Here is a 27,408-nt window from a genome sequence, read left to right on the forward strand (position 1 = left end):
CGAGGGCGCGGCGAGCGAACTGGATTGGGGAGGGCATCGCGAGATATTCAACGTAATGTCGCTGCAAGCCCTCAGACCCATTGCGCACGTACGCTCTTGCAATAGTGCTTTATGTGTACTGCCAATTTATACTGAGACCTTTTTCCTACGCATGCAGATTTCAGGCATGGGTTATACAAGAGACGTCTTTGCTGCCGCTGTCACGCGCGTCGTCTGCTGGCGATCGCGCGTTCGTTGCGGAGACGCTTGCGGACGCCCAGTTTTTCTCGGAAGAAGTCTGTGAGCAAAATTTCTTTTTTTTTAATGATTTAACTCGTTATGGTGCGCCCGCGATTCCTGTGGGCCGGCATAGATTGTAGTTTTTGCCAGGTGAACTGCTATGCCTAACGCTCTTTTCTAAAAATAACACGTTATTTTTGCAACAGAAGCCGCCTATCTGCAAATGAAGCTACCTCAGAAAATTTTATTCATATCGTGTCATTTTACGCGGGCTTCTTGTTGGTGGAATATTGATCAGGGACAATGATCAAAAATAACAATATTATAGCGAAATTAACCAGGTTTATTAACTGCGTGGCCCGAAGAAATGATCAATGCACTTCTAGGTAAATCTAAGGGTATATAGACATATACATGCGCAAAATTGAAGCAATGAACGACAATCTTATGGGCATCATTAAGGAGTGTGCAATAGAAGTCGGTGGTAACTCCGTTATACATGATACCAGTAAGCTATCGCAGGAGACAAAAGATCTGATCAAGAAGCGCCAATGTAAGAAAGCATCCGACCCTACAGCTAGAATAGAACTGGCAGAACTTTCTAAGTTAATCAACAAGCGTAAGACAGCTGACATAAGGAACTATAATATGGATAGAATTGAACATGCTCTCAGGAACAGAGGAAGCCAAAAAGCAGTGAAGAAGAAACTAGGAATAGGCAAGAATCAGATGTGTGCGTTAAGAGACAAAGCCGGCAATATTATTACTAATGTGGACGAGATAGTTCAAGTGGCTGAGGGGTTCTATAGAGATTTATACAGTACCAGTAGCACCCACGACGGGAATGTGGGTGAGAATAGTCTAGAGGAATTTGAAATCCCACAAGTAAGGCTGGAAGAAGTAAAGAAAGCATTGGGAGCTATGCAAAGGGGGAAGGCAGCTGGGGAGGATCAGGTAACAGCAGATTTGTTGAAGGATGGTGGGCAGATTGTTCTAGCAAAACTGGCAACCCTGTATACACAATGCCTCATGACCTCGAGCGTACCGGAATCTTGGAAGAACGCTAACATAATCCTAATCCGTGAGAAAGGGGACGCCAAAGACTTTAAAAATTACACACCGATCACCTTACTGTACGTTGCCTACAAAGCATTTACTAAGGTAATCGCAAATAGAATCAGGAACACCTTAGACTTCTGTCAACCAAAGGACCAGGCAAGATTCCGTAAAGGCTACTCAACAACAGACCATATTCACACTATCAATGAGGTGATAGAGAAATGTGCTGAATAAACTAGCCCTTATATATAGCTTTCATTGATTACGAAAAAGCATTTGAGTCGGTTGAAACCTCAGTAGTCATGGAGGCACTACGGAATCAAGGTGTAGACGAGCCATGTGTAAAAATACTGAACGATATCTATAGCGGCTCCACAGCCACCGTAGTCCTCCATAAAGAAAGCAACAAAATCCCAATAAAGAAAGGCGGCACTCAGGGAGATACGATCTCTCCAATGCTTTTCACAGCGTGTTTACAGGAGGTATTCAGAGACCTGGAGTGGGAAGAATTGGGGATAAGGGTTAATGGAGAATACCTTAGTAACTTGAGATTCGCTGATGATATTGCTTTGCTTAGTAACTCAGGGACCAATTGCAATGCATGCTCACTGACCTGGAGAGGCAAAGCAGAAGGGTGGGTCTAAAAATTTATCTGCAGAAAACTAAAGTAATGTTTAACAGTCTCGGAGGAGAACAGCAGTTTACGATAGGTAGCGAGGCACTGGAAGTGGTAAGGGAATACATCTACTTAGGGCAGGTAGTGACTACGGATCCGGATCATGAGACTGAAATAATCAGAAGAATAAGAATGAGCTGGGGTGCGTTTGGCAGGCATTCTCAAATCATGAACAGCAGGTTGCCACTATCCCTCAAGAGGAAAGTATATAACAGCTGTGTCTTACCAGCACTCACGTATGGGGCAGAAACCTGTAGGCTTACGAAAAGGGTTCTGCTTGAATTGAGGACGACGCAACGAGCTATGGAAAGAATGATGGGTGTAACGTTAAAGGATAAGAAAAGAGCAGATTGGGTGAGGGAACAAACGCGAGTTAATGACATCTTAGTTGAAATCAAGAAAAATAAATGGGCATGGGCAGGACATGTAATGAGGAGGGAAGATAACCGATGGTCATTAAGGGTTACGGACTGGATTCCAAGGGAAGAGAAGCGTAGCAGGGGGCGGCAGAAAGTTAGGTGGGCGCATGAGATTAAGAAGTTTGCAGGGACAACATGGCCACAATTAGTACATGACCGGGTTAGTTGGAGAAGTATGGGAGAGGTCCTTGCCCTGCAGTGGGCGTAACCAGGCTGATGATGATAATGGTCCACGAAATATATGAAAGAAAAAAATTATCCAATATTCTAAATGCATTGATTGAAATAGTGAGAACTCCCGACCGGAATAAGCGTGTATCTTTTAAACGGTGCACTACGTGAACGCGTCGGCTTTCCGAGCAAAGGAATCAAGGCCGTTGATGTGAACAACACCGCAAGGGAGAAGACACAGCCCATGTGCTCATACTGAATCGGGGAGAACGGGAAGTCCTTAAGAAAGTAGTCTCCGTGGTTTGTCTGGCGATCTCCTTCAAGAAGCCAGCAAGCGATATCAAGTAGAAACATATGGCATTTGGCATTCAGGTCGTATTCGAATTCAGAGTGCACTATTAAAATTATTGAATAGCCGTTTGAGTTGCGAATGTAACGAAAAACAGCACTTTTCAAATCTCGACGGTGAGAGGCCGATGCAAGTGAGGACTCTTATTGCGAATGATTGTGCTGCTGGTGAGTCGTGGCTGCTGTGCACCAATTCCTGCGAGAATTAACGCACTGGTTCTATTCCGTTCCGCTGAAAAGTTCCTAGTGGTCATTCAATATAAACGCCCCGTTTTGGGACAACCTGTAAATCTGCAAACTTGATTCAAGCAAGGAAAACAACTGTTTTGACAGTCTCACGATGTCTGCAAGACTGCAACCAATTAAAACTGGGTGCCCAATGTGGTACCCCAATTATCTTCTTCAATGAACGCACCAGATCTACAAACATATCTACGTATGTGTGAGGCATGCCGCTCCTTTAATTGCTTAATTATTGTCCGTGTATAATAGTGCACAGGATAACTGAAAGCAGCCGTTTCTAATACAGAAGCTGCTTAGTTGAGCCGGCCTAGAGACGGGAACGGCATTATATTTAGGTATGAAATATAAGATAAGCATAACATGTTTTTCTCAGAAATCAAACTCGAAAATAATTTCTTGCGTTTACACTCCTAGAAAAAAGTCAAAGGGCGCAGCTACCTTCTTTTCTTTCTTGTTTTCTTTCATTAAACAAATTCTAGCGTTTTACGTCTGGCGATAAGATTATGCGGCACACTGTTCAGTTCTCACCACCTGGGGTTCTTTAACGCGCGCCTGAAGAGAAGTACACGAGTGTCCTTCCACTTGGTTCCCATCGAATTCGGCGGCATTGTTTGAGCCCGTGAGCTCGAGTATCGCAGCGGAACGCCATACCACCTATGCAGCCACTAATTAAACTAAAAGCCGTTTTTTTTTACAGCCAAGCTGTTAAGGGCTGCTTTCCCCACTATCGTGTCCGCGTGTAGAAAAAAATCCCGAATATAGTGCAATGCCGGGCCGACCCGTGGTGTAGGTGCAGTTCATCATTAAGGGGCCCCCATACACAGCTTCGCTGGCCATCCTTCTTCACGGAGTGGAAGGGCACTGGGTTTTGTTGTTGTTGTTAACCTTGGACTGGACAAAAAGCTGAAAACAGTTAGAAAAAAAAAACGACGTTCGACGACTACCACGGACGCTTCAACGGCACTGACACTCGTGAGCTAGCGAACGAGATTATGCATCACAACCGCTTCCTCCATTCACAACCGCCGCATATGCGCGGCCGACGGCAAACCAAACACCACTTATCGGACACCCCGTAGAAAAAATTTCGACCTCTCGAAAATAGCAAAACAGCAGCAAACGTAATGCGCGACGAATAGACCCAACGTCACCACGGAAAAATGCCGCAGTCTGTCCAAGACATCTTACACAAGAAAAGATCGCGGTCCGAGCATTGTTCATGAAAAAACGACAAGAAAAAAACCACAGAGGCGCGTAGAATTTTCCTCGCGGATGGCCGGGTGCAGTGACGAAAAGTCAGCCAGAGCAGCGCAAGTCTGCGGCGGACCGCCAACGCTTACGAGTGCTTGCATGCGAACCCACAAAAATGTCACAGGTGCTCCAGGCCCAGGAGACGATTATTACTGCCGGATTCCAGTGAGGCGCCCCTCTTGTGCCTACATCCTTCTGCAGTTAGGACACGAGCCATGCCTTGCGAAGTGTTCTCTTCATTCTTTGATTCATGCCGCAACGGAGATGCAGTGCACACGAGCAGCCATGTCAAGCACGGGATGTCAAGTTGCCAGACAACCATCCGCTCGGGTGGTCGCAGTCACCGAGCGCATCTCAATGGCGATGCCGCTCCTCAGAGCAAATACCACCGGCTTTCCCCTCGAGCCGTTGTCTGAATCGACATTTGAAAGGCTTCCGACGGCATGCCACACCGCACCAACGGGTTCCGCACAGCCCGACTTAAGGAAAGATTTAGACCTTCACCGCGGGGTTCCTTGAAGCCTTTCGAATACAGGTTGGTCAATGGAGCAGCTGGATTCAGCCAAATATGGTGGGTGTCCCGCAAAGATATATCATAACAACAACGCTATTTAGCCTTGCTAGGCACATGTTCCCTCAGTTATTGAACTGTGCAGGGACATACGCCGGCGGTGTGATAATTTCGGCGACTGAGGGCGCAGTAGGACAGCAGCAGGAAGGCATGCAAAACAACATCGACGTTTTGCAGCTCATATAAGCATTGCGCATGAAAAAGCAAAATTGAGCAGGAATGCAAAAGAACAGGAGAAGCAGCTTCACTGTATACCAACGACTCATAGACATAAAATAAAAGAATTTTTGGGATGTACAACTGTACTCCTAATACATGGCACAGCACAGGCGTATGTTGCCCCATACGAGGTGACAATAGTTAACATGAGATGAAAAAAGAGAATTATAAAGAAGGAGCTTCACTCTTCATGGTAAAAGGAAGCGTAATCTTATTAGTATTACAAGAACTCGTGCAAGTTTGTTAGCAATAATATTAACATGGTCATTCCACAGCATATTCTCTTGGAATATGACATCTAAGCTCTAAGAAGTACCTATTCTTAGATGTCCGTCAATGCTAGGCTTTTTGTTTTTTGGCTCAGAAAGCACGCCTTTTGTTTTGGTAGTATTAATAGTTAGTGAGTTGAATAAGCTTTATTTGTTTATTTGGGCTAGTGCACCATTAGAAACACATAGCAATCCTTTCACGTCCTTAGAAGTTATGAATAAACTAGTGTCGTCGGCATAGATAACAAATTGTGCGCCGGTATTGATTTTAGTTAAGTCATTTATGTACAGGTTAAACAATAGTGGTCCTAGTATGCTTCCTTGAGGAACTCCAGCGAATATAGGCAAATTTTTTGAACAGTTGTTACCTACGACAACGGTCTGATGCCTGTACTGCAAATAACTTCTACTTAAGTTCAGGAAAGTTCCCCTAAAGGTATAAATGTCAAATTTTGTTAGAGTATAGGGATTAAGGGTGTCAAAAGCCTTCGAAAAATCAATAAAGACACCGAGAGTAACTAAATTGTCTTCAAAGCCTCGCAAAATTATCTCGTTTTGCATCAGCAAAGCTATTTCTGTTGAACGACCTTTTCTAAACCCATACTGGTAGTCTGTAATTATATTGTGCTTTATACAAAAAGAGGTTAATCTTGTATTATTCAATTTCTCGAGACATTTAGAAAAATATAGACAAGATCGATATTCGCCTATAATTTGAGAGCGCGTTTCTGTCGCCAGATTTGAAAAGTGCTGTTACCTTCGCAAATTGCATGCGCCGAGGAAATGTACCTTTCGCCAGTGAAAGATTGTACACGTGCTCTAAGACAGAACAGATTAGGTCTATAACATGCTTAGCTGGGCGAATCTGCAAATCATCGATATTCGAACTTTTACTATTTCTAAGGCTAAGAAACGAACTGTGGATTTCATGAGTGTTAGTGGGGCTTAGGAATGCACTTTCGACGACTTTTGATTTTACGTATTCTGTGCAACTAGGATTATAGGAACTACTCACCAGCGATATAAAATGATTGTTAAAAGCGTCAGCCAATGCCGCGCCTGATGTCGGCTGATTACTTATTTCTAACTCTGCTGCATTCTCTGGCTCATTGTTTACACGAAGTAAACTGTTAACTTTTTTCCAGGTGATATGGGTTCGCATTATCGTTTCTTCATTAAATAATTTCTCGAAATATTGCACTTCTGCTACCCTTAGTGTACCATTAACTTTATTCCGGAGTTTTTTAACTCTGCTAAATCTGTTGCATCCCTTATGCTTAGGAATTGCTTGAAAAGAGCATCTTTTTGTTTTATCAACTTCAACGTACTGTCAGTAATCCAAGGATTCCTTGCTTTTGTGGCTTTTTTTTTTTTGTTTTGCGTTAAAGTGACTTTCTGTAAGCGCTCTGAAAGAAGGATAAAAACAACTCGTACGCTTTGTCACAGTCTTTTCGTTATACAGGTCTTGCCAGTTTATGCGCAATATTTCGTTGCGAAATTTCTCAAGTGCAAATGGGTTAATATCTTGAAATGTGAAGTGTCGATCTTTAGAAAGACGCAAGGGCAACACAGGTGAATTAACAAGTAGAAAGTTAGGCAAGTGGTCACTGACGTGAGCAGTGATGACGCCTGATTCAATGTTTTGTGTGTCAAAATTTGTAATCAAAACATCGAGTAAACTTTGGCAGTTACCTTGAATGCGAGTAGGAGCAGTTATTGTATTAATGCAAGCCTTTGATTCAAGTACCCGCAATGTGTCTCTGCGAAGTGGGCTATCATGTAACATGTTAATATTAATATTGCCACCCAAAACTAAACTGTAGTCGTTATCGTTAATCCAGGATAGCAGATTGTAGATGTATTTAAGAAAATTAACCACAATCCCTGCCGGTGGGCGATATACCAAAGAAAAAATGCTGCGACCATGAAGTACAGTCAAAATTTCAGTCAGCAGTAATTTGAGTAAAGTCTTTCAACAATTCGCAATGCAAGTTAGTCCTAGTAAGCAAAAGAAAACTGCCGCCTCTTTTATTGCACCGATTCAGATAATGAGAGACATACTCTGATATTTGCAGTACTTCTTTGCGATACGATGTTTCGCACAGCATGACAATGTCAAATGAAAAATCAAATAACCACAGCAATGCATTGAGATCATCGTCCTTATTGCATGCAGATTGCGTCTTTAAATGTAAAAAGGACATGCACTTATTTCTCTTAGAAAATATTTTACCACCGTCGGTTGGTGTGAACCGACTTTCAGCCATGTTTAACTGGTGCAGTAAGGACGACGTCCGATGAATACTTGCAAGCGCTTACTCCATTTTATCAAGGTCTTGAACTGCAGATATGCGTAGTGCCCGTGATGTGTCAGTTTTCCGCGCAAAAATTTTACCATCCCGAGTCAACGCGTGCTTCCACTGTTTGTCTTTACTTCGCGCAATAACTTGCCCAAGAAGCTTCTTTAGTCTTGGGCACAGGTGCTCATTTACGAAAATAGAAGCAGGACCAGATTGACCGAGATCAGTGGCGGATATGCGCTTTTTTAGCGCCTTTTCAATAAGCCCATCAGGCTTTCAACGCGAACGAAACTGAATGACCATATTCGGACTGCCACCCTCTTTCCGCGGCACACGGTGACAAACATCGACGTCTGCGTCACAGATAGGCTCATTGACCAGGCTGCCGAGCTTCGCTACTACTGCAAAAAGATTTTCATTTCCAGTGAATAGCACACCTTTAATTTCAACGTTTCTTTTTCTTGAGTACTGTTCCTCGGTCGTAACCCTCTCCTCAAGGCCAGACACTTGCTCTCCAAGTTGCTGGCATTTGGCTGTCAAAGCAGTGTTTTCCTTTTTTAAAGAAGCGTTTTCTTTTTCAATTGATACACACCGTGTCCACATTGCATTAAACTGGGTGCTGAAGAAATCCATAGAATGCTTCATATCTTTGAATTCCTTTCGGAGTTCTTTTTCAATAGCGTTTCGCATGTCACATATTTCTTGCCGAATGTCTTTTAGGAACTTGGTCAGTTGAGGCATTTGTGTTCAGGATTTGTGGAGCCCCTTTTTCTGTATGTGTGGCACCATTGATTTTGTACCTCACTCCTTCGATAACCCTCTTATGGTTGCAGTATGTATAAATTGTAGTGGGTAACATGCATGTGGCGCTGTGCGAACTGCCACCGCTGCGGCGCGAGACCCGAGCTCGGGCTGCTGATGCGAACGGCTAGGACTCGCGATCAAGAGCGACTTGCGATCCCTCGTACGAGCTGCAATAAACCCCCTTTCATTTGGTGGAGGTGCGGGGTAGACCTCGGAAACTGGAACTCCGAAGCCGGACGCTACCGACTGCTACGACCATGCCTGACGAAACCACCCAGGAAGATGCACCACAGCCTCCGGCGGTCATCGTTTCCGGTGTGTTGCGCCAGCGTGATCCTGCCATCTTTAGCGGCACCGATGATCATGACGTGGAGGATTGGTTGTCATCTTACGAACGGGTGAGCCAGCATAACAAGTGGGACGACGTCACCAAGTTGCACAACGTGTTGTTTTACTTAACCGGCGCGCCCTCACGAAGGCAGAAACCAATTATTCTGTCACAGAAAAAGAATGTTTGGCTATAGTTTGGGCGTTACACAAATTTCGCCCTTACTTGTATGGCCATCCGTTCGATGTTGTGACAGACCACCACGCGCTCTGCTGGCTTGCGTCACTGAAGGACCCGTCAGGCCGTCTTGGACGTTGGGCTCTTCGGCTCCAAGAATTTGACATTCGCGTCATCTATCGATCCGGGCGCCAACATTCTGATGCCGATGCACTCTCCCGATCGCCCTTGAGATCCGACGAAACGCCACCCTCCCCCGTAGAGTGCCCGGTGGCTACACTTGCTGTTACTGACATGCCGTCTGAACAGAGGAAAGATCCGTGGATTGTGTCTCTCATTGACATACTTCACAGTTCTTCGACGGCTACATGCCCTCGAGCCCTTCGTCGCCAAGCCACCCATTTCGTGCTACGGGACGCCATCTTGTACCGCCGAAACTATCAGCCGGATGGTCGCAAATGGCTGCTAGTCATCCCTCGCCATTTGCGCTCCGACATATGCACGTATTTCCACGCCGACCCCCAACAAGCTCATGCTGGCGTCCTGAAAACCTACGAGCGGCTCCGTCAGCGCTACTACTGGCGCGGCATGTATTCTTATGTCCGCAAATACATTCGGTCATGTGTAGCCTGTCAGCGACGCAAGACATCTCCTCATACGACTGGCCCTCTGCAACCTTTGCCGTGTCCTGCACGTCCTTTTGATCGGATTGGCATTGACCTCTATGGGCCTCTTCCATCCACTGCTAAAGGAAATCGTTGGATAATTGTTGCAGTAGACCACCTCACAAGATATGCCGAAACTGCTGCACTTGCTTCGGCTGCTGCTCGCGACGTCGCCGCATTCATGTTACGGCATTTCATCTTACGGCATGGCGCACCGCGAGAACTGCTCAGCGACCGAGGCCGTGTCTTCTTATCCGAAGTTATTAATGAGCTACTCGCCGCTTGCCGCACTATTCACCGCACCTCTACGGCGTATCACCCACAGACTAACGGTCTCACGGAACGGTTCAACCGCACTCTGGGTGACATGCTCACCATGTATGTTGCGTCTGATCATTCCAATTGGGACGATGTCCTCCCTTTTGTGACGTACGCGTATAACACCGCCGTTCAGGCTACCACAGGCTTCTCCCCATTTTTCCTTCTTTATGGACGTGAACCATCCACTACCCTCGACACCGTGCTACCATATCATCCGGATGCCTCTGAATTCACCCCTCTTTCCGAAGTTGCTCGCCATGCTGAAGAGTGCCGCCATCTGGCTCGCTCGTTTACGTCGGATACCCAAGGTATCCACAAAGATCGACGCGACAACGGGCAGCCCACACAGTCCTTCGCCGTGGACTCTCGCGTCTGGCTTCAGCTGCCCTTCCAATCCCCTGGCCTCAGCCCAAAGCTTGCTCCGAAATATCAGGGTCCGTACCGGATCGTCGCGTGTACATCGCCGGTGAATTATGTGGTCGAACCGGTGACGCCATCTTCGGACAAACGCCGCCGTGGCCGCGAGACGGTTCACGTCAGTCGCCTGAAGCCGTACCACGACCCCCTTATCGTGTCATCACCTTAGGTCGCCAGGATGGCTCCTCTTCGCCGTGGGGGCAATTGTAGTGGGTAACATGCATGTGGCGCTGTGCGAACTGCCACCGCTGCGGCGCGAGACCCGAGCTCGGGCTGCTGATGCGAACGGCTAGGACTCGCGATCAAGAGCGACTTGCGATCCCTCGTACGAGCTGCAATAAACCCCCTTTCAAAATAAATAAATAGGCTAGCCTTATATAGAAATAATAGGAAGTCATACTATGGTATGCCAGAATGCATATACTGACAAAGCTAGGGCACAGCGCTCTGCACAGATCTTCCATCCTCAATGTCGTGGGGTTGTACCGCAATAGTCGACGAGAAAGCGCTACTCCTTCAACCAAAAGGCACGTGGCTGCTTTACATAAAGCATCATTTCCGCGGAACATGCAGCAACCTGTTCCACCCGAGCGTGCTACATACAAACATGCTGCCTTACCATCTGAAAAAATCGGTCAGCATACCTATGCTACAGTTAGGCTAGATACAGCTCCACCACTGGTGCACATGGCCGAAAAGTGCATCAGCTCTCGAATATACTTGACAATACCTAGGCAGAGGTGCCCGCAATGTATGACTACGTGCGCAGGGCACTGCAGGATATGCGACACCTTTCATTCGCAGTCAACATTTAAAATGTGTGCCAACATTCTCCTTCCGAACGAACTATTCCAAAATCTCTGACACGAGGTCAACCACCTCTGAAGTTTTCGACAGCAAGTAATAAACATTATTCCCGCACGTTCCCCGCAAAGAAGGCGCGCGCAGCTCCTCTCCTAACAGCCTCCAGTGAAGCCTGTCTTGAAGACAAGCTGTTCGAGAGGCCGCTTTCCATAACTTCTACGAGAGGGCTGGTCATTATAATATAGCCGTCGGGGGCAGTCAGTGGGACCACCTGTTCTGGCCAGGGTTCGGATCGAAGCGCTCTCTAGTATGCAGCATCACGCATGCCGACATCATCCCTGTCGCAATTCGGCGGACACCGAATGCGTGGCGTGGCGGCCCCCGTACCCGTGATCCTCGTGAAAGATGTTTTCACGCACATACGCCACTCGCCTAATTCACCTAGCGCGGTCACTTGGGGGCGCGGCCCCAGTGGTGGCTGCTTCATTCCTTTCTTGCCACTAGGGCGCGTGTGAGCGTAAATAGACCGAATGAACCAGCCAATCCACGTGTGCCTTCCTCTCGTGTAGCACACATGTTCTCCACCTGCACACGGCGACAACGATCGCTGCACTTTCGCTGTCGGCGGCCACACTTTCTGGCATCAGAAAATCACGCATCGGCGGCGTTTGCTTAAAAGTCTAGCTACGGTGTGTCTGCTGAGGGGCAGTGGCGTACCAACCATTTCTCGAAGAGGGCAAAGCGCAAAAGATCTGATCCTCTCTCTCTCTCTCTCTCTATATATATATATATATATATATATATATATATATATCGTAATTACTATTACAATAAGTTAAAGAGCCTGGAAATGCGTCTGTCAGTTAAGTTTATTTTTAACAGACATAGTCATATTGATCAATCACACGTGGTGAACCATGGGGGCACGTAAAATCATTTGAATTTGCTTTTATTTCTTGCAACTATATAAAATCCAAAGATGATGCAGGGGCAAAAGGCAATTAATGCCTCACAGAGGTCGCGAGTCCCGCCCAGTATAGCAGCAGTACAGCGCACATAAAAATGCGCATTTGCTACAAACAATTTCAATAACTAAATAAAGACGTGTACTTCATGTTTAAGTCTACAGCATAAATGCGTCGCTATTTTACGTAATAGTATTCACGTGGTTATACGCAACGAAATACAATTAACATAAAATACTTGCAATATTCACAAAAAAGAAAAAAAGGCCGCATATGTGTGCGACCTTGGGAGAATTACAACCCGATTTCTAGAGAACTTGTGGCTTTCGAACAGTCGAAATGAATGTTTACGTTTCTATTGACTATATCGCATACTTGAAAAAGTTGCCTGTATATATATGTATATATATATATATATATATATATATATATATATATATATATATATATATATATATATATATATATGACTATTGCGTTTGTAACCATGCCCACAATTCTTTGGACAACATCTTGCTAGGAATTTCTAAAAATAAGCCAGTAATTCATAAGCACACATAATACTTCGCCATAACTGACCATAATGTCCTACCTTCCTTCCTGCCCCCTTCACCCCTCCCAATCTCAATTTTTCCTAGATTTGATATCGGTTGAGTTCACAGTTCTCCCAGAGAAGCGGGATAAATTCCCTGTTCACAAAACACATTCATAAAACTCCGGATCGCGTGCATGCGTAATATACTGCAATTGCCATAATTAGTTCCCTGTCTTTGAAGTTTACCTACATATTGCTTATAATGCGCCCTTGAGTTCCGCCAATTATAAACAAACTGCTTTATTTAGTTCACCGAGTAGATCGCTAAAACCCAGTCGAAACATGTTATCAGGCCTGAAAATAGGGAAAGAAATTTCCTATTTCTTCCTATCAGTAAATATATGCAGCGCTTCTAACTGGACCAGGAGGATAAAAATTTCGTCGCATGTTGCAATTACGATGCCCCGTCCGCTTCCGCAAAACATAAACCTGTTGTAAAGTATAGCTATGTCGAGACACTGGGAAGCATAGCTGATAGCAGCCATATCACACGCTCTAACACTTGGATAAGAATTTTTTTTACAGGGGCTGTGTTTGATCCAGCCTTAATTCGCACAAATAGGTTACAGCATACCACCATTTTTCGCTAAATTTGGTCTTGGTGGCTTTTATAGTTGAGCCAGGGCAGCGGGCTCAGTTCTGTGCCGCTCATTCGGCACGCTATACTCTAGAGTGCTTGCACACGTGATTTATTGCGAAAGCCAAAGTATTTTGAACTTCACCTACACTTGACCCACTAACGTATCCTTACAATCACCAAACAAAGCGAATCTGTCTCTTTTATTTTAGTGAGGGTAACAGCTAGCGAAACCAATATATCACGCATGAAATGTAAACAAATTAGATGAGGGTTCAATAATTATTTTTGACGCTTCTAAATAAGCCAGAAACGTTAACACTTAAAATGCTCCAGCGTGATACTTTTGAACACTTGCTTACAATTTTTTAACGCTGTATTTGATCAAAACCCAGTTACCATCGCACATAAACTTGGCGTATTGTTCCCCTTATGTTCGCAAAGTTTGAACTCAGTTGTAGTGGTAATTATGTCAGTGCGGCCGTGTAAGTCTTACAGCGCTCGTGAAACAGATTAATAACGCTTTGGGCCACTTGCACATGTATTATACTGTAAAATGCGCATTTAACCTACCCATTTGGAACATTGCCTACACATTAGCCATACCGTGCCCTTCTTTTCGCCCCATGTATAAACAAGATGCCTTGTTTAGCTCACCGTGGACACCGGAGAAACAAACTACAAATCTCGTATGATGTACGAAAACACATGGAAAAATTGGGATTTAGTAATTATCGGCAATACTTTCATTGAAGGCAGAAAAGTGAAAGTTTCGCAACGCATTACGTTTAAGATTCTCTCCATTTTAATGAAATGTCAACCGTATCGTGCGCTTTTGCTTTAGGAGACTGGGAAACAGATGAGCACCGTTATGACACTCTGGAACGCTCCAATGCGTAACTTTCTAGAAAGGCTGTAATGAACCTACGCACAATAAACATATATCGCTCGTCACTCAGAATATTGGCTCGTACTTGAAATAAATATAAACACCGTGCCTCACATATTTATCGAGGATACCGGGGGAAAACTAAATGCCGTGTATAACGCATAAAAATTGGGAGAAAGCGGCCATTTAGTAACTGTTTTCAGAGCACACAAGCAACCTGCACAGTGCAAGTTTTCGGAACACGTCTCCAGAAAGTGGTCCTCATTTTTCAAAATACCAAATGTCTGCTGTTGTTTCTCCTTTCAGCAAACAGGTAATAGTGCAGCCCTTGTTTATAAACAGGCTGAAAATGAAATCGTCCAAGGCAGAAGTGACACGTGCCTTTAGAAAAATTCAATTCAATGTTCTACTGGCATTGAAATGGCTCTGCACGTTCTACCAAGGTCATTTTTAACGAGCGTCTACGATAAGTCATGATTACACAATAAAATTCGACAATTAGACCTGTAAGAAGTTTGATTATCTTTTCACAATGATAAAATACTCAGACTCCAACGCTATGTAGGCTACCTCTGGACAGAGATTAAATAGATCCAGCATTTGATAATTTAACAATCTCATGCTACAAGGCACACCAGTCGTTGGGCCCGCCTGATGATTCTCTATCGGAACTTCCACCTCGCCCGAAGGTGAAATGTAGCAAGCTGATCGTGTTTTCGAATACGGAAACAGCGGTGCCAAAAACCTGGCCATGATGCAAGTTGCGCAAGCGGACGTCGCTTCCGGGGTCAACGCGGGTGGCGAATACCACGCGTCGCCCGCTGACACAAAAGACGAGCTTCGCCGCCCGAGCTGGCCAGTAAAGAAAAGGATTACTTATGTGCTCACTCTTAAGAAAGACAATTTAGTTTCAGTTGTAGTTCTGCTCGACTTTCCAGCGTGCAGCCGAAAGTGGCCGCTTTCAAAAGTGCGCGTGGGGGGGGGGGGGGCAAACGACACACTTTGCCCCCCCCCACATATGAAAGTGGGGGAACGAAGTGCCTCCCTTGCCTCCCTGGTAGATACGCCTATGCTAAGGGAGACAAATAAACCAATCTCAACACTTTAGAAAAACTTGGCAGTGGCTTAGCTCGGTTAAAGGGAAGCTGAAACGGTTTTCAATTTCCATGAATTGCTGGGATTGGGAAGAACAGACCTAATAATTTACGGTACCGAATTTTTTTCTTCGTTTTGTTAATATAAGGGGCGGAAATCGCTTTCTAAATCACACCCGCGGACACGCCCCCATCGTTTTCCGGAGCGCCGGGTGAGGTGGTTGCCAGAAGAGAGAACCGGCGAGAGTGACGTCATTCGTGGCGACCGAGATGCCGGACCGGCGTGCTGGCATGTACTGGCATGCCTCTTTCCGTCCTGCGCTTTACTGAACGACGCTACGAGAGATCTGCCGCCGCCGCCGCTCACGTTTGTTTTCTTTTGCGATTTTCGTAAAATGTTCTTTCGTGAAGCTGCCCGTCGCGGCAGGTTCACGTGCTTGCTCTCGCGAGCAAACGCCGCTGGCACGCTGCAAAGCATAGACGGAAACGCGCGCAGTAATAAATTTTGGTGACCGGACTTCGTGCGTAGCTTCCACAGCGTTGCACCTGAGGTATGAAATGGCGTATAGGCTTGCCTAGTGACATTCGACGTACGGTTGCAGTTATCGTGTTTACCACACGGCGGTGCTAAAACTGCCTAATATCTTTATGTCAACACTAGCATGGAGCACGCATACCAATTCTTGATCGAGCCACAATCGCAAAGTCGTCGAACCACAGTATGAATATTGCACATATAATACCTCTGGCCATCTCTGGATGTGTATGATAAGCAACTTCCGTGACTGTACCTCGCAGCACTGCATGTGCGTGGTTTGAAACGCGGCACTTATGTTCGCGATCGTGTATCAACACTCAAAAAACCACGGGTCTTTAGACAAGAAGCGGCAAGGTGCTTGACATCGCGGAATTGCACCCGTGTTTACAATCTAATGAGAATTTAGTGCTTCGGCATTCTTCCAGCAGCCAGTTCCGAGTAACACTATTGGCGCATTTTTTCTCCCGTCATTGGAACGTGAAGCTACATGAAAAAAAAACATACGTACCAGCTAACATTTCCAACGCGCGAGAAGGTGCACAAATAGCTCTCGCTGTTGGCACACTCAATATGGTCGTTGCCGCCGTTACCGCCATTGCCGCCATCGTTTTCCGTATCGGCTGTCGGTTCGAACATGTACGGCGAAAATACAAGCTGTCCGAGACAGCGAGAACGTTCCATAATGCTTACAACTCAGCTATGAAGCCAGAACAGAACAGCGTGCTACGCTCTGAAACGGCGGCATGCGGCGGCGCCGACCGGCGGCTGCCGCGATTGACGTCACAGCGGCCCCGACCAATCACGGGCAACAGCGGCGTTCGCGCGATGCCCTGAGGCGCTGGTGCGCGTTTTCTTGAAAAACAAACAGCCGCTTGCGTTTGTTTCCGCCCTTTTTGAACCAGATATTCTTGTTCAGGGGACTCAAAACTGTAGAATGCCGCAGAGAACTCATTTTTTTCGAAAAGTGTTTCAGCTTCCCTTTAAGCCACTGCCATGGTTAGCCTTGGTTAATCTTGATTGCAAGTGTAGGTTAGTCTGGTTGTCTAGCTATGCTGCGGCGTTTAGCCAGTCGTTCGGCACGCTGTTCGTCTGTTTCCTGGGCGATTCGTTTCCTCTTTATCTCGTTCCGATGTCGATTCCAGGCCTCCTCCTGCTTATCGGAATTGTCGCCGTCCATACTGCCGCCTCAACTGTGGTTGCAGCGCACGCGAGCTCTCCTTTTCAATCCTCCGATATGTTATCCGGCATGCGATGCAGCTGGCGAAGCGAGCGGAGGCGAGCGCAACGAGGAACGCGGTGTGACGTCATACCAAACGGTAGCGGCAGAAAGGCGCGGCGCTGCGCAGAGGCGCAACACATGTGGCTCGGTACTACCAGTGGCGCATGCACAGTAGTGACTAAGGAACGAGAGAGAGAGAGAGAAATATCCGCGGCGAGGCGCGCGTTGCGATGTCATGTGCCTCCTCGGAGCACCACCACAGCGAAATCGCAAGTTCGCGCTCAGTAAAGCTCTCGCTTTAAAATTGCCAGTCAGTTTGAGAATTCCAACGCATGTCGAAAATTGGTTTGTGTGCAAACAGTGAACATTTCAATTAAAACGCCGAGTAGTTACTCGCGCAGGTAATGTGATGTGACTCCATTGAAACTTTTAGCCGCAATTCTTAGCAGATTACATGACAAGCTGTCTTGATTCGTACGACAGACTAAAATAGTGCCGTTACACATCGCACTTTGAAGGAAAAACACGTTTGTTAAGGCACGCAGCAAAAACACATAGAAGTTTTTTATGCGAGAATGTGTGACAAACATAGAAAAATGAGAATACAGAAGCTATAGCTATTAAAAAAGTAAAAAAGGAAGAGCGAGTTAAGGAATTTGATGCATTGATAGGAAAACAAACGTTCCCATATAAGGAAATAACGTGGATGTGCCTTTTTTTTTACTTTCTTGCCCTTTTGATCTTGGATACCCGGCGCAGGTGCACCGCCGTTCACAACGCGAGCGAATCCTGGTCGCCGTGTAAACAGTGCTAGGCCCGTCTTGCTCGCCCGATTCCCAACAGCTGATCAGGTGTCAGCAGACAGTGCTAGATTGTGTAGCCAGAAGCATTTTTTCCTTTTATTCCTTCTTATGTATTCATTTATTTGTTTATTAAATAAATAAACAACCATATACAACATATAGAAGGTATAGAATGGATCCCGTTAGAGGTTCAGGCCATTTGCTTTATTTTCCAAGGTATTCCGTTTAATAGATTGTCCCGTGGGGAGTCATAGTGTGAGACAGGGCTATAGTTTACAGAGCACTCGGTGAACGCCAGCTCATTATTGGGCAACCAGCGAACAGCGAAAATAACAACTCGTGATGCAACCTATTTCGCAAGCCCGTCTAGCGAAGATGTTCTGGCTAGACGTGTTATTAGCAGGCGAGAATCAAAAGCAATGGCACTGATGGCATGCATGATAACAGTGCAACACAATACGCGCGAGGCAGTGTAATGCAGAATGCGTCACTCTTCCTGCGGATATCATCACTCGAAAGTCTACTCCAGTAGCAATGCAAGACTACGCTATTTCATCATCATCATCATCATTATCATTATCATCATCATCATCCTATTTTTACGACTACTGTGAGACGACGCCCTCTCCCGGCGATCTCTAATTACCCGTCTTGTGCTAGCTGATTCCAATTTGTGCCTGCATGTTTGCTAATTTCATCACTCCACCTGATTTTGTGCCCTTCTGGACTGCACTTGGCATTGATTCTGTAACCTTAATGGTCGACCGGTTATCTGCCCTACGCATTACGTGGCCTGCCCAGCTCCATCTTTTTTGACTCCTAATGTCGACTGCGGTATCGCCTATCCCCGTTTGCTCGCTGATCCACACCGCTCGCTTCCTGTCTCTTAACGCTACGCCTAACATTCTTCGTTCCATTACTCTTTGCGCGGTCCTTAACTTGTTTTCAAGCTTCTTTGTTAACCTGCTAGGTTCTGCCCCATGTGTTAGCACTGCTAGAATGCACTTTTCAACGAAAGTGGTCAGCTCCCAGTCAGGATTTTGTCATTTCTGCCATATGCATTCTAACCCATCTTTATCCTACAGTAAATTTCCTTCTGATGGTCAAGGTCCCCTGTGAGTAATTGACCAACACACACGTACTCCTGCACAGACTCTAAAGGCTGACTAGCGATCATGAATTCTTTTATCCCTTGACAGGCTATTGAACATTACCTTTCTCGTCTGCATAATAATCTTCAACCACACTGCTGCACTTTCTCGGTTAACGTCCTCAATCAGTTGTTGCAATTCATCCCCAGTGTTGCTGAACAGGACAGTATCACCTGTAAACCGAAGCTTGTTGAGATATTAACCGTTGATACTAACTCATAAGCCTTCCTGAGTATCTGAACCTAAATAAATATTTATTTTTCCTATTTCTTCTTTATTTTCTTAAAGTCCCCAAGAACAGCTTTACGCCTTACTATTGGTGCACTTGTGTTACATAAAGAACATAAAACCGAAAAACAAAACAGAATATCTCAAACAACAGTGGCACAAAGTGCAACAAAACATTGAATTATTCAGAGAGAGAAGTCAGATAATGAGCAAATAGTAGAACTGAACATATCAAGATCATCGCGCAAGTTATCTTGTTGTGTAGAAAGACCTGTTATAGCGTTAGAGGTGCAAGAGGAATTCACGTAGAACATGCTAGGATTACCCAGGTTAGGGCGAGGCAAGCAGAACATTGCAGCTGACCGCGGATAGGAGAAGTGGTTGCGAATTTGTTTATAGAAAAATAAGTAATCACTGTATTTCCGCCTTATTTCCAGGGGTCTAATATTAAACATGCGCAGTACCCGCTCATAGGCATAAAATACACGGCGTCCCAGAAATCGATCGTACAGGATACGAATGAAACGTTGCTGAACACGTTCAATATGGTCCCGGAGTTTTTTTGAGAATAAAAGCATTTTGTTCCAAGATTAACGTCTCGCATGGGTCCATCACGGAAATTTGAAATTTGAAACAATCACTATGTAAAATCAAAACAATTAAGATTACCCATTGAAACGGCGCAAGCATTCTACAAAACCTCGCGAATAAAGCACAGCGACAACCTTATATAAAGCAGCTTCAGTTAATGTGTTATAGTGCAAACCTGCAGGCAAACATTGCTGACCACCTTAGGTAGCTTTTCTGTATGCTGACACACGCGAATACAATTGGCTAAGGCACGAAATCACTGTATACTAAAATAAAACACGCAGTGGGTTTAATGTTTAGCACTAAAAATCAGTTCTCGCACGTAACTTTTGCGTCATCAATCTCTCACCATGTCACTCGCACGAGAGCGTCCTTTCGTCTGCCTGTCGCCATTCGCGTGCCAAACTAGCAACACCTATTCTCGGCGCAAATACGGGTGTTATGACAGCGGCCCTGCAAAGGTACTTTGCGCAAAAATTCAGTTGTAAGAGATTCTGTGAATAAAGTCGAACGCCTCTAAATACAGTTGCGTTCACAACGAAACGAATTGTACAGCGAAGCATTTGTGTGTCCCCGACAAATTTGTTTCACACGTACGCATTGCGGACGCCTGTACACCTAGGTTGCTTTACGGGGCTGAGCTGCATTGTTCACTCAAACAAGGACACATAGAGTGAGCGACTTGTTTCATCTTGCGAATTTGTGTTCAATAATGGTTTATTTTCGCTGAATGTGCTTATCTTTTGCAAGCGCTACCCTGCCTCGTGGTGACCTGTATAACCGACAAGTTTGGAGGCCCCAGGTACTTGTTGATAGCGCTTTTACAGCCACACATTCTGCACATACCTGCTGCCAAGTGACAGTGGAGGCACGACTTTTTTGTTATTCATCTTAAACGGCAGAGTGCTCTGTGTCTCAGGCAGCGCTGCATTTTCTTTGTTTTGATAGCTTTTTCATGAAATGAGGCACTGTAATATTGTTCGTCGCGCTTTGTAAAAATATTGCCAGCTTTGCATTCTCCAGAATGAAAATGCTCCACTGAACCGGACTTTGCGTGCCGGCGCATGCATAACATGCGCACCCAAAGACAAAAGGGACCGTTGCAGTGGCGCACTGCAACCCATCGAGGAGCTAAAACTGCCCCAGGTGCAACAAGCCGAGGGGTACTCACGCCACCGGTCGCGCTTCGGCGCACGTTGAGCCGCGCACCAGCCCTGGTCGTGAAGCTGGCCCCACGCGTCAGCTCCGCGAGTGTCACGCGTGACGCCAGCACGTGGTTCAGCAGCGCCGCCTGGCGCGCCGCGCGCCCCGCGCTCCACGAACCGAGCAGCTCGGGCGACGTCAGCTCCAGGCTCTCGTCCGCCGGCAGGAACAGCGTGTACGCGCCTGCGCCATGTGATGTGTTGGGCGAGGGACGTCCGATAGATCGCTTCACAATGCGCAGTGCTTAAAGCGCTGGGCTATATGGACATTTCATGCATTTCCAGCATTTAAATGAAATAGGGTTAAAAACAGAAGCGGCAGTCCTACCTCTTCTTGCATCTTTCCTCTTATTTCTTTTCCAATTTCTTTTAAGCGGTGTAAATCCATGAAATTTAGAATAGCGTATGTGACCCCTAAGTATGCACATAAAGAAATGGCATTGTGTCCGCATTCTCCAAACTTTATCGCGTGTTTGTGGCCTACGGACGCTATATTAACGTACTTGGCGCTATTAACGCGTGTATAGGCTAAGAAACAACACAGTCAAATGCAAATGCATGCACGCACACTGATGCATTCGAAGTGAGCGCTTGGAATGAACACACTCATGGCGGTCAAACATGACAGCACCGGCCGCTCCCGCATCCAGCACAGGAATCGTCACTGCTCTGTCGTCGATGGCGACTAGAACGCTTCCACATCCTGCCGTCTCAAAACAAAAACGATGATCAGTTTCTGCGATCGCTTGGCGATTGTGGCGTTCGTAGGCCTCACGAGAGGCGTTGGGAAAGAAACTACGGAGTACATGACAAAGAAATGACACGTTTGAGCTTATAGTTTGCTTTCCTTGGATCACTTGACGAACCACAAGTGTCCGCTTACGTTCCCGTACATTAAACCAACAAGTATTAAAAGACTCTGTTTAAACGAAAAGTCTTCCATTCAAGCACACCGTTAAATCATACATACTGCTTGCGCTGAAAGTACGTAAGGGCTTGTCCGGCTCTCACCGGTACGCGTACACCATATTATGAAACATGTTGAAGCGGGATTCGAGCGGCAGGCGTCACTTTTTAGGCAAAAATAATTATCCCAAAGCTGCCCGTATGGACGGCATACTGGTGGGCGAAAAATATGTTTGCCATCCACCACCATTAGAATGCGGTCGCCATGGCCACAACTGAATATGGCAACCTCATGTACCTGAGACCATATTCACAGCCACCACGGGAGGCCAGCACCGTGTCTGCCTTCATTTCTTGGGGTCCCGTCCGTTCGGGCAGCTTTCCGAAGAGTAATCACAAACGTGCCAAATTGAAGACCTTTTTGGAAGCCCAGAATGGCTACTTCAACAAGGCGGGAGGGAAAATAAGAAAAAAAAAACGTAAGGTTTACGCGACGTGGCTTGAAATTATTCACATGTAGACATTTAATAAAGTTTATCTAATTAATGGCCAAATAGGGTTCAACGGCCCACTGCTTCGCTTGCGGCGCTACTTCGTGCTCCGACAAAAAGTGGACAAGGGAAATGCACTTAACCTGGAACCACAGTCGGTCACACACCGAAAAACCAGACATAAATTCGAGAATTTTGTTTTTAAAGTTAGAATTTTAACCATTGAAACGATTGATTGCATTGTACCTTCGTAGCTTGGCCGCGTTTTCGGCTCCACGAAATTCATCATCATCGTGCCGCGCTTGCGCTGAGCTTCCTGGGCACAATTCTCATCCGTGGCACGAGCACAGCGCCCTTGCTCACACTGCTGTCTCTGTTCGTCGCTCCTCGCATGCACGCTGCCCTTCGGGAGTCCTCACTGTCCCTACCACTGTCACAACACAAATGCAGTGCCTTGCTAGGCGGGCCCTCTCTCTCTCTCTCTCTCTCTCTCTCTCTCTCTCTCTCTCTCTCTCTATATATATATATATATATATATATATATATATATATATATATATATATATATATATATATATATATGTGTGTGTGTGTGTGTGTGTGTGTGTGTGTGTGTGTGTAATGTACTCGCGTCAGGTCCGATATTGCAAACTGTGCTGTCACAAACCTGGGCCGCTACAACGTAAAGTTATTCCCAACCTTTCTATTCCTATTGTTCAATCATCCTTCCGCGCTTGGTCAAAAACGTTTTTGGACCACTCCCTCCTCGTCTGTCTGTCATGCGGCGTAAAGAATACCGCGCTAGCTCCCAATCTGACATGACGTGTGCGTAGTGATTATGCATGAACTGAGCAAACAAAAGAAAAATAATTATTTCTGATTTGACGCCGTTTCGTCATTAACCCTCTGCGATTGGTCAATAGGTTTCAGGCTGCACGCACTTCACCTGTCTGTTATTAGACGTCACAGAACCACGTAAACTCATTGCGTCAAAGTGACGTGTACGCGATCATCATCATCATCACCATCATCATCATCAGCCTGGTTACGCCCACTGCAGGGCAAAGGCCTCTGCCATACTTCTCCAACTACCCCGGTCATGTACTAATTGTGGCCATTTAGTCCCTGCAAACTTCTTAACCTCATCCGCCCACCTAACTTTCTGCCGCCCCCTGCTACGCTTCCCTTCCCTTGGAATCCCGACCGTAACCCGTAATGACAATCGGTTATCTTCCCTCCACATTTCATGTCCTGCCAAACGCTTCCTCGTAATCAAACGCTTTCTCGTAATCAATGAAAGCTCTGTATAAGGGTTGGTTATATTGCGCAGATTTCTCTATCACCTGATTGATAGTGTGAATATGGTTTTTTTTTTAGTAGCTTTTAAGGAATCCTGCCTGGTCCTTTGGTTGACAGAAGTCTGAGGTGTTCCTGATTCCATTTGCAATTACCTTAGTAAATACTTTGCCGACAACGGACAGTATACATAAGCTGATCGGTCTATAATTTTTCAAGTTTTTGACGTCCCCTTTCTTATGAATTAGGATTCTGTTATTGTTCTTCCAAGATTCTGGTACTCTCGAAGTCATGAGGCATTGCGTATACAGGGTGGATAGTTTTTCTAGAAGAATCTGCCGACCATCCTTCAACAAATCTGCTGTTACCTGATCCTCCCCAGCTGCCTTCCCCCTTTGCATAGCTCCCAAGGGTTTCTTTACTTCTTCCGGCGTTACTAGTGGGATTTCAAATTCGTCTAGACTATTCTCTCTTTCATTATCGTCGTGGGTGCCACTGGTACTATATAAATCTCTATAGAACTCCTCAGCCACTTGAACTACCTCAACCATATTAATAATGATATTGCCGGCTTGGTCTCTTAACGCATACATCTCATTCTTGCCTAGTCCTAGTTTTTTTCTTCACTGCTTTTAGGCTTCCTCCATTCCTGATAGCATGTTCAAGTCTATCCATATTATACTTCCTTATGTCAGCTGTCGTACGCTTGTTGATTAACTTGGGAAGTTCTCCCAGTTCTATTCTAGCTGTAGGGTTAGAGGCTTTCATACACTGCGTTTCTTGATCGGATCTTTTGTCTCCTGCGATAGCTTACTGGCATCCTGTCTAACGGAGTTACCACCGATTTCTATTGCACACTCCTTAATGATGCCCATAAGATGGTCGTTCATATCTTCAACACTAAAATCATGTTCCTGAGTTAAAGCAGAATAACTGTTCTGCAGCTTGATCCGGAATTCCTGTATTTTCCCGCTTACCGCTAACTCATTGATCGCGTGTACGCGATAAAGATGGATTAAAATGCCTAGCAAAACTGGATTTTTCCGGGGGCGCTATAACGTAAAACTGTTCCAAGCTTTTCTAGTCCAATGCTGGAATCAGCCTACCGCGATTGGTCAAGAACTGTTTTAAACCACCCCCACCCCCCTCACCTGTCTGTCACGCGACGTCAGGAAAACCGCGATAGCTCCCCATCTGATATGACGTGTAGATACTGATTATGCATAATTTGAACGAACGAAACAAAAATAGTTGTTTCTGATTTGACGCCTTTTTGCCATTAGCCCTCGGATATTGGTCAAAAGTTTTCGGTTTGCACCCAATTCCCCTGCCTCTCACACGACGTCACAAAACCGCAAAAACCTACCGCGTCAAAGTGACGCGTACGCGTTAAAGATGCATTAGTATGCCGAACAAAACTTTATTTTCTTCTGAAAAGCCGCAGGCTGCCCCGTTCCGAAAGGAATAAAAGATGGCTGCCACCGATCGCTCCGGCACTGGCTGTTCGCCCCTGCCGGAGAGCATGGGCTTATATAATAAAACCTTTTGCGTGGCCGTGTAACGTTGTCGAGAACTTTTGGCACGTTTACAACCTCGTTCTGCCAACTCTTCTTTGCTGGGGATCCGTTTTAGCGTCATTCTTAAGCTTCCCTGGCATACCGGCGCGATTTTCGACGTGCCACCGCAAGCTAAGGAAGGGAAAGCGGATCAATCGCAGACGCCGGCACCACCCTTTTCGTCCGGTTATCTATATTTAGCGCGTTGGCTCGGCCCCATCGAAACCCTTTCCACTTGAGCGAGCTCCTCGCCTGTTGTCAGCCAATTAGATAAGAGAAACCGCTCAATGTAAGCAATGTTATTCGTTTTGAAAGCAACGAAAACTTAACTCCTATAAACGAGGAGAGTGTCGTTTGATTGGGCTGTTCAGGCAACGCTGCGGGTCACCGCCCGATGTTGCGTCGGCGCTTACGTAAATTTGACGTCAGGATATTGGAATAAAAACATATCGGAATAGTTTTAGGTTATAGGGCCCCTGCACTTTAGTTAAAACTTTATAGGGGTATTGACGTCACACCCCCTGTTACAAGCGGAAGTCGTTATGAATCATCTGTGCTTCCCATTGTGAACGAGCGCCTCAGCATCCATCATATTGACACGACACGTACTGTATGCTTTTCCTTATTGAAACGACCTATGTGGTTTGCACTGTATATGGGATTTGAAAGGATATGCACACTTTTAGCTTCAATTTCAGCCTACAATTGCACTAGCTCCAGGATGGGCCCACGAAGACGTTATTTTTGCCCACGCACACGACAAATGCCTTGCGGGGGGGGGGGGGGGGCAGATGCATACAGTGCTGTAAAAAAGTTATTAAGACCAAAGTAGCGCAAAAGAGACAGGTAGCGAACAAGGGACTCGGCCAGAGAGGCCTTGTTCACTTTAAAATAACTGTTGATTCACAAACGCAACAATGAAAACCCTCTCGGACTGTGCCACTAGGAGCCAAACGTTCGCCCGGTCGCCCACCATACAGATACAACCAAAATAAACCTTACCGTCATGACCAGTGAGACTGATGAGCTCGATTTCGGTGATGCCCAGGTGATCGAGGAACCGACCTGCTCCCAGGCTGTCGGCCACCTGGCGCAGCGATCGATTACCGAGGCTGGTCACTGCAGCCGAGCTGACCGGGCTGCATCCATCCATATGGTGGTGGTGTGTCGAAGGCCCTTTGTGAATCTTTCTTTTTCCCGTCTTGGCAAGCTGGTCGAGCGACCCGTAGACTGGCCGCTTGCCCCCACTGTCGTCGGACACGTCCGCCTCTTCCTCGGACTGCAGCGGCCCGAAGGCTGCGGACCTCGGCGGCTGCAGTGCCATGTCCAGCGCTTCGTCAATAGCCTGTGCAGGGAGGTAGCGATTTCTGGGAAAGCCAGTCGGAGGCTGGATTTGGGCGAAGTTGGGGCCGTTCGGGTGAATGTGGTCCAGCAGCTCGGTGGGCAGCCAGACGTAGAACGCCGGTATTTCATCCGCGGCGCGGCCTTTCTTGGCCTTTGCGCGTGCAGCTAGCACAGGCTGCCAACCACCGTCCTCGACGCGCGGCTTGCTCAGCTGGGCCGATGCCGCAATCGCCGTTGCTGCGAGCATCCACAGTGCGTTCATCGCGGCGGCCGGTTCGGGGGTGCCGCCGCCGTCGGAGCCGCCGCTTCTTAAGCTGCGTGGGGCGAGGAGGACGCCCACGTGACCCACACGCATTCGAGGGGCTTCTGGATTGCCGGTGTTTCCGGCACACGAACGTTGGCCACATTCTAGCTAGGGCCCCGCAAAATTCCGGTCCCCCCAATTTTTCTCCCTTGTGCGTGTGGGTGGAGCCAGATAAAACACATGCATAGAATGGAAAACAATTTCATCAGTCAATGCTACTCTCTCGCTAGGTGCTGTGCAGAGAGGTGGCAGACACTCCCCTCTGAAAAAAAAAAAAGAAACTCGGCGAGAACCAGTGCCGGTTGCGGTGTTTATCACCGGTATTTATTTTGCTCAGGTTGTGTGGTTTCGTTATTTTGAGGCGTAAAACTCCAATAACACACTATGTATTTATGTGA

At 46.3% G+C, this 27,408-nt stretch overlaps 1 protein-coding gene across 1 annotated transcript in view; it reads right to left on the reverse strand.

Annotated features, from left to right (window-relative positions):
* LOC142565831 (periostin-like) overlaps positions 1-26,971 on the reverse strand; it is a 41,703-nt gene extending 14,732 nt beyond the window's left edge. The window contains exons 1-2 of the mRNA XM_075676377.1: positions 26,365-26,971; positions 21,083-21,297 (exon numbers count right to left, since the gene is read on the reverse strand). Coding sequence (XP_075532492.1) covers positions 21,083-21,297; positions 26,365-26,968 — 819 coding nt within the window. The 5' untranslated portion in view covers positions 26,969-26,971. The remainder of the gene's footprint in view (positions 1-21,082; positions 21,298-26,364) is intronic.
* Between the last annotated feature and the right edge of the window lie 437 nt (positions 26,972-27,408).

The sequence above is a fragment of the Dermacentor variabilis genome, unplaced genomic scaffold, assembly GCF_050947875.1.
Source record: "Dermacentor variabilis isolate Ectoservices unplaced genomic scaffold, ASM5094787v1 scaffold_12, whole genome shotgun sequence".
Classification (NCBI taxonomy): domain Eukaryota; kingdom Metazoa; phylum Arthropoda; class Arachnida; order Ixodida; family Ixodidae; genus Dermacentor; species Dermacentor variabilis.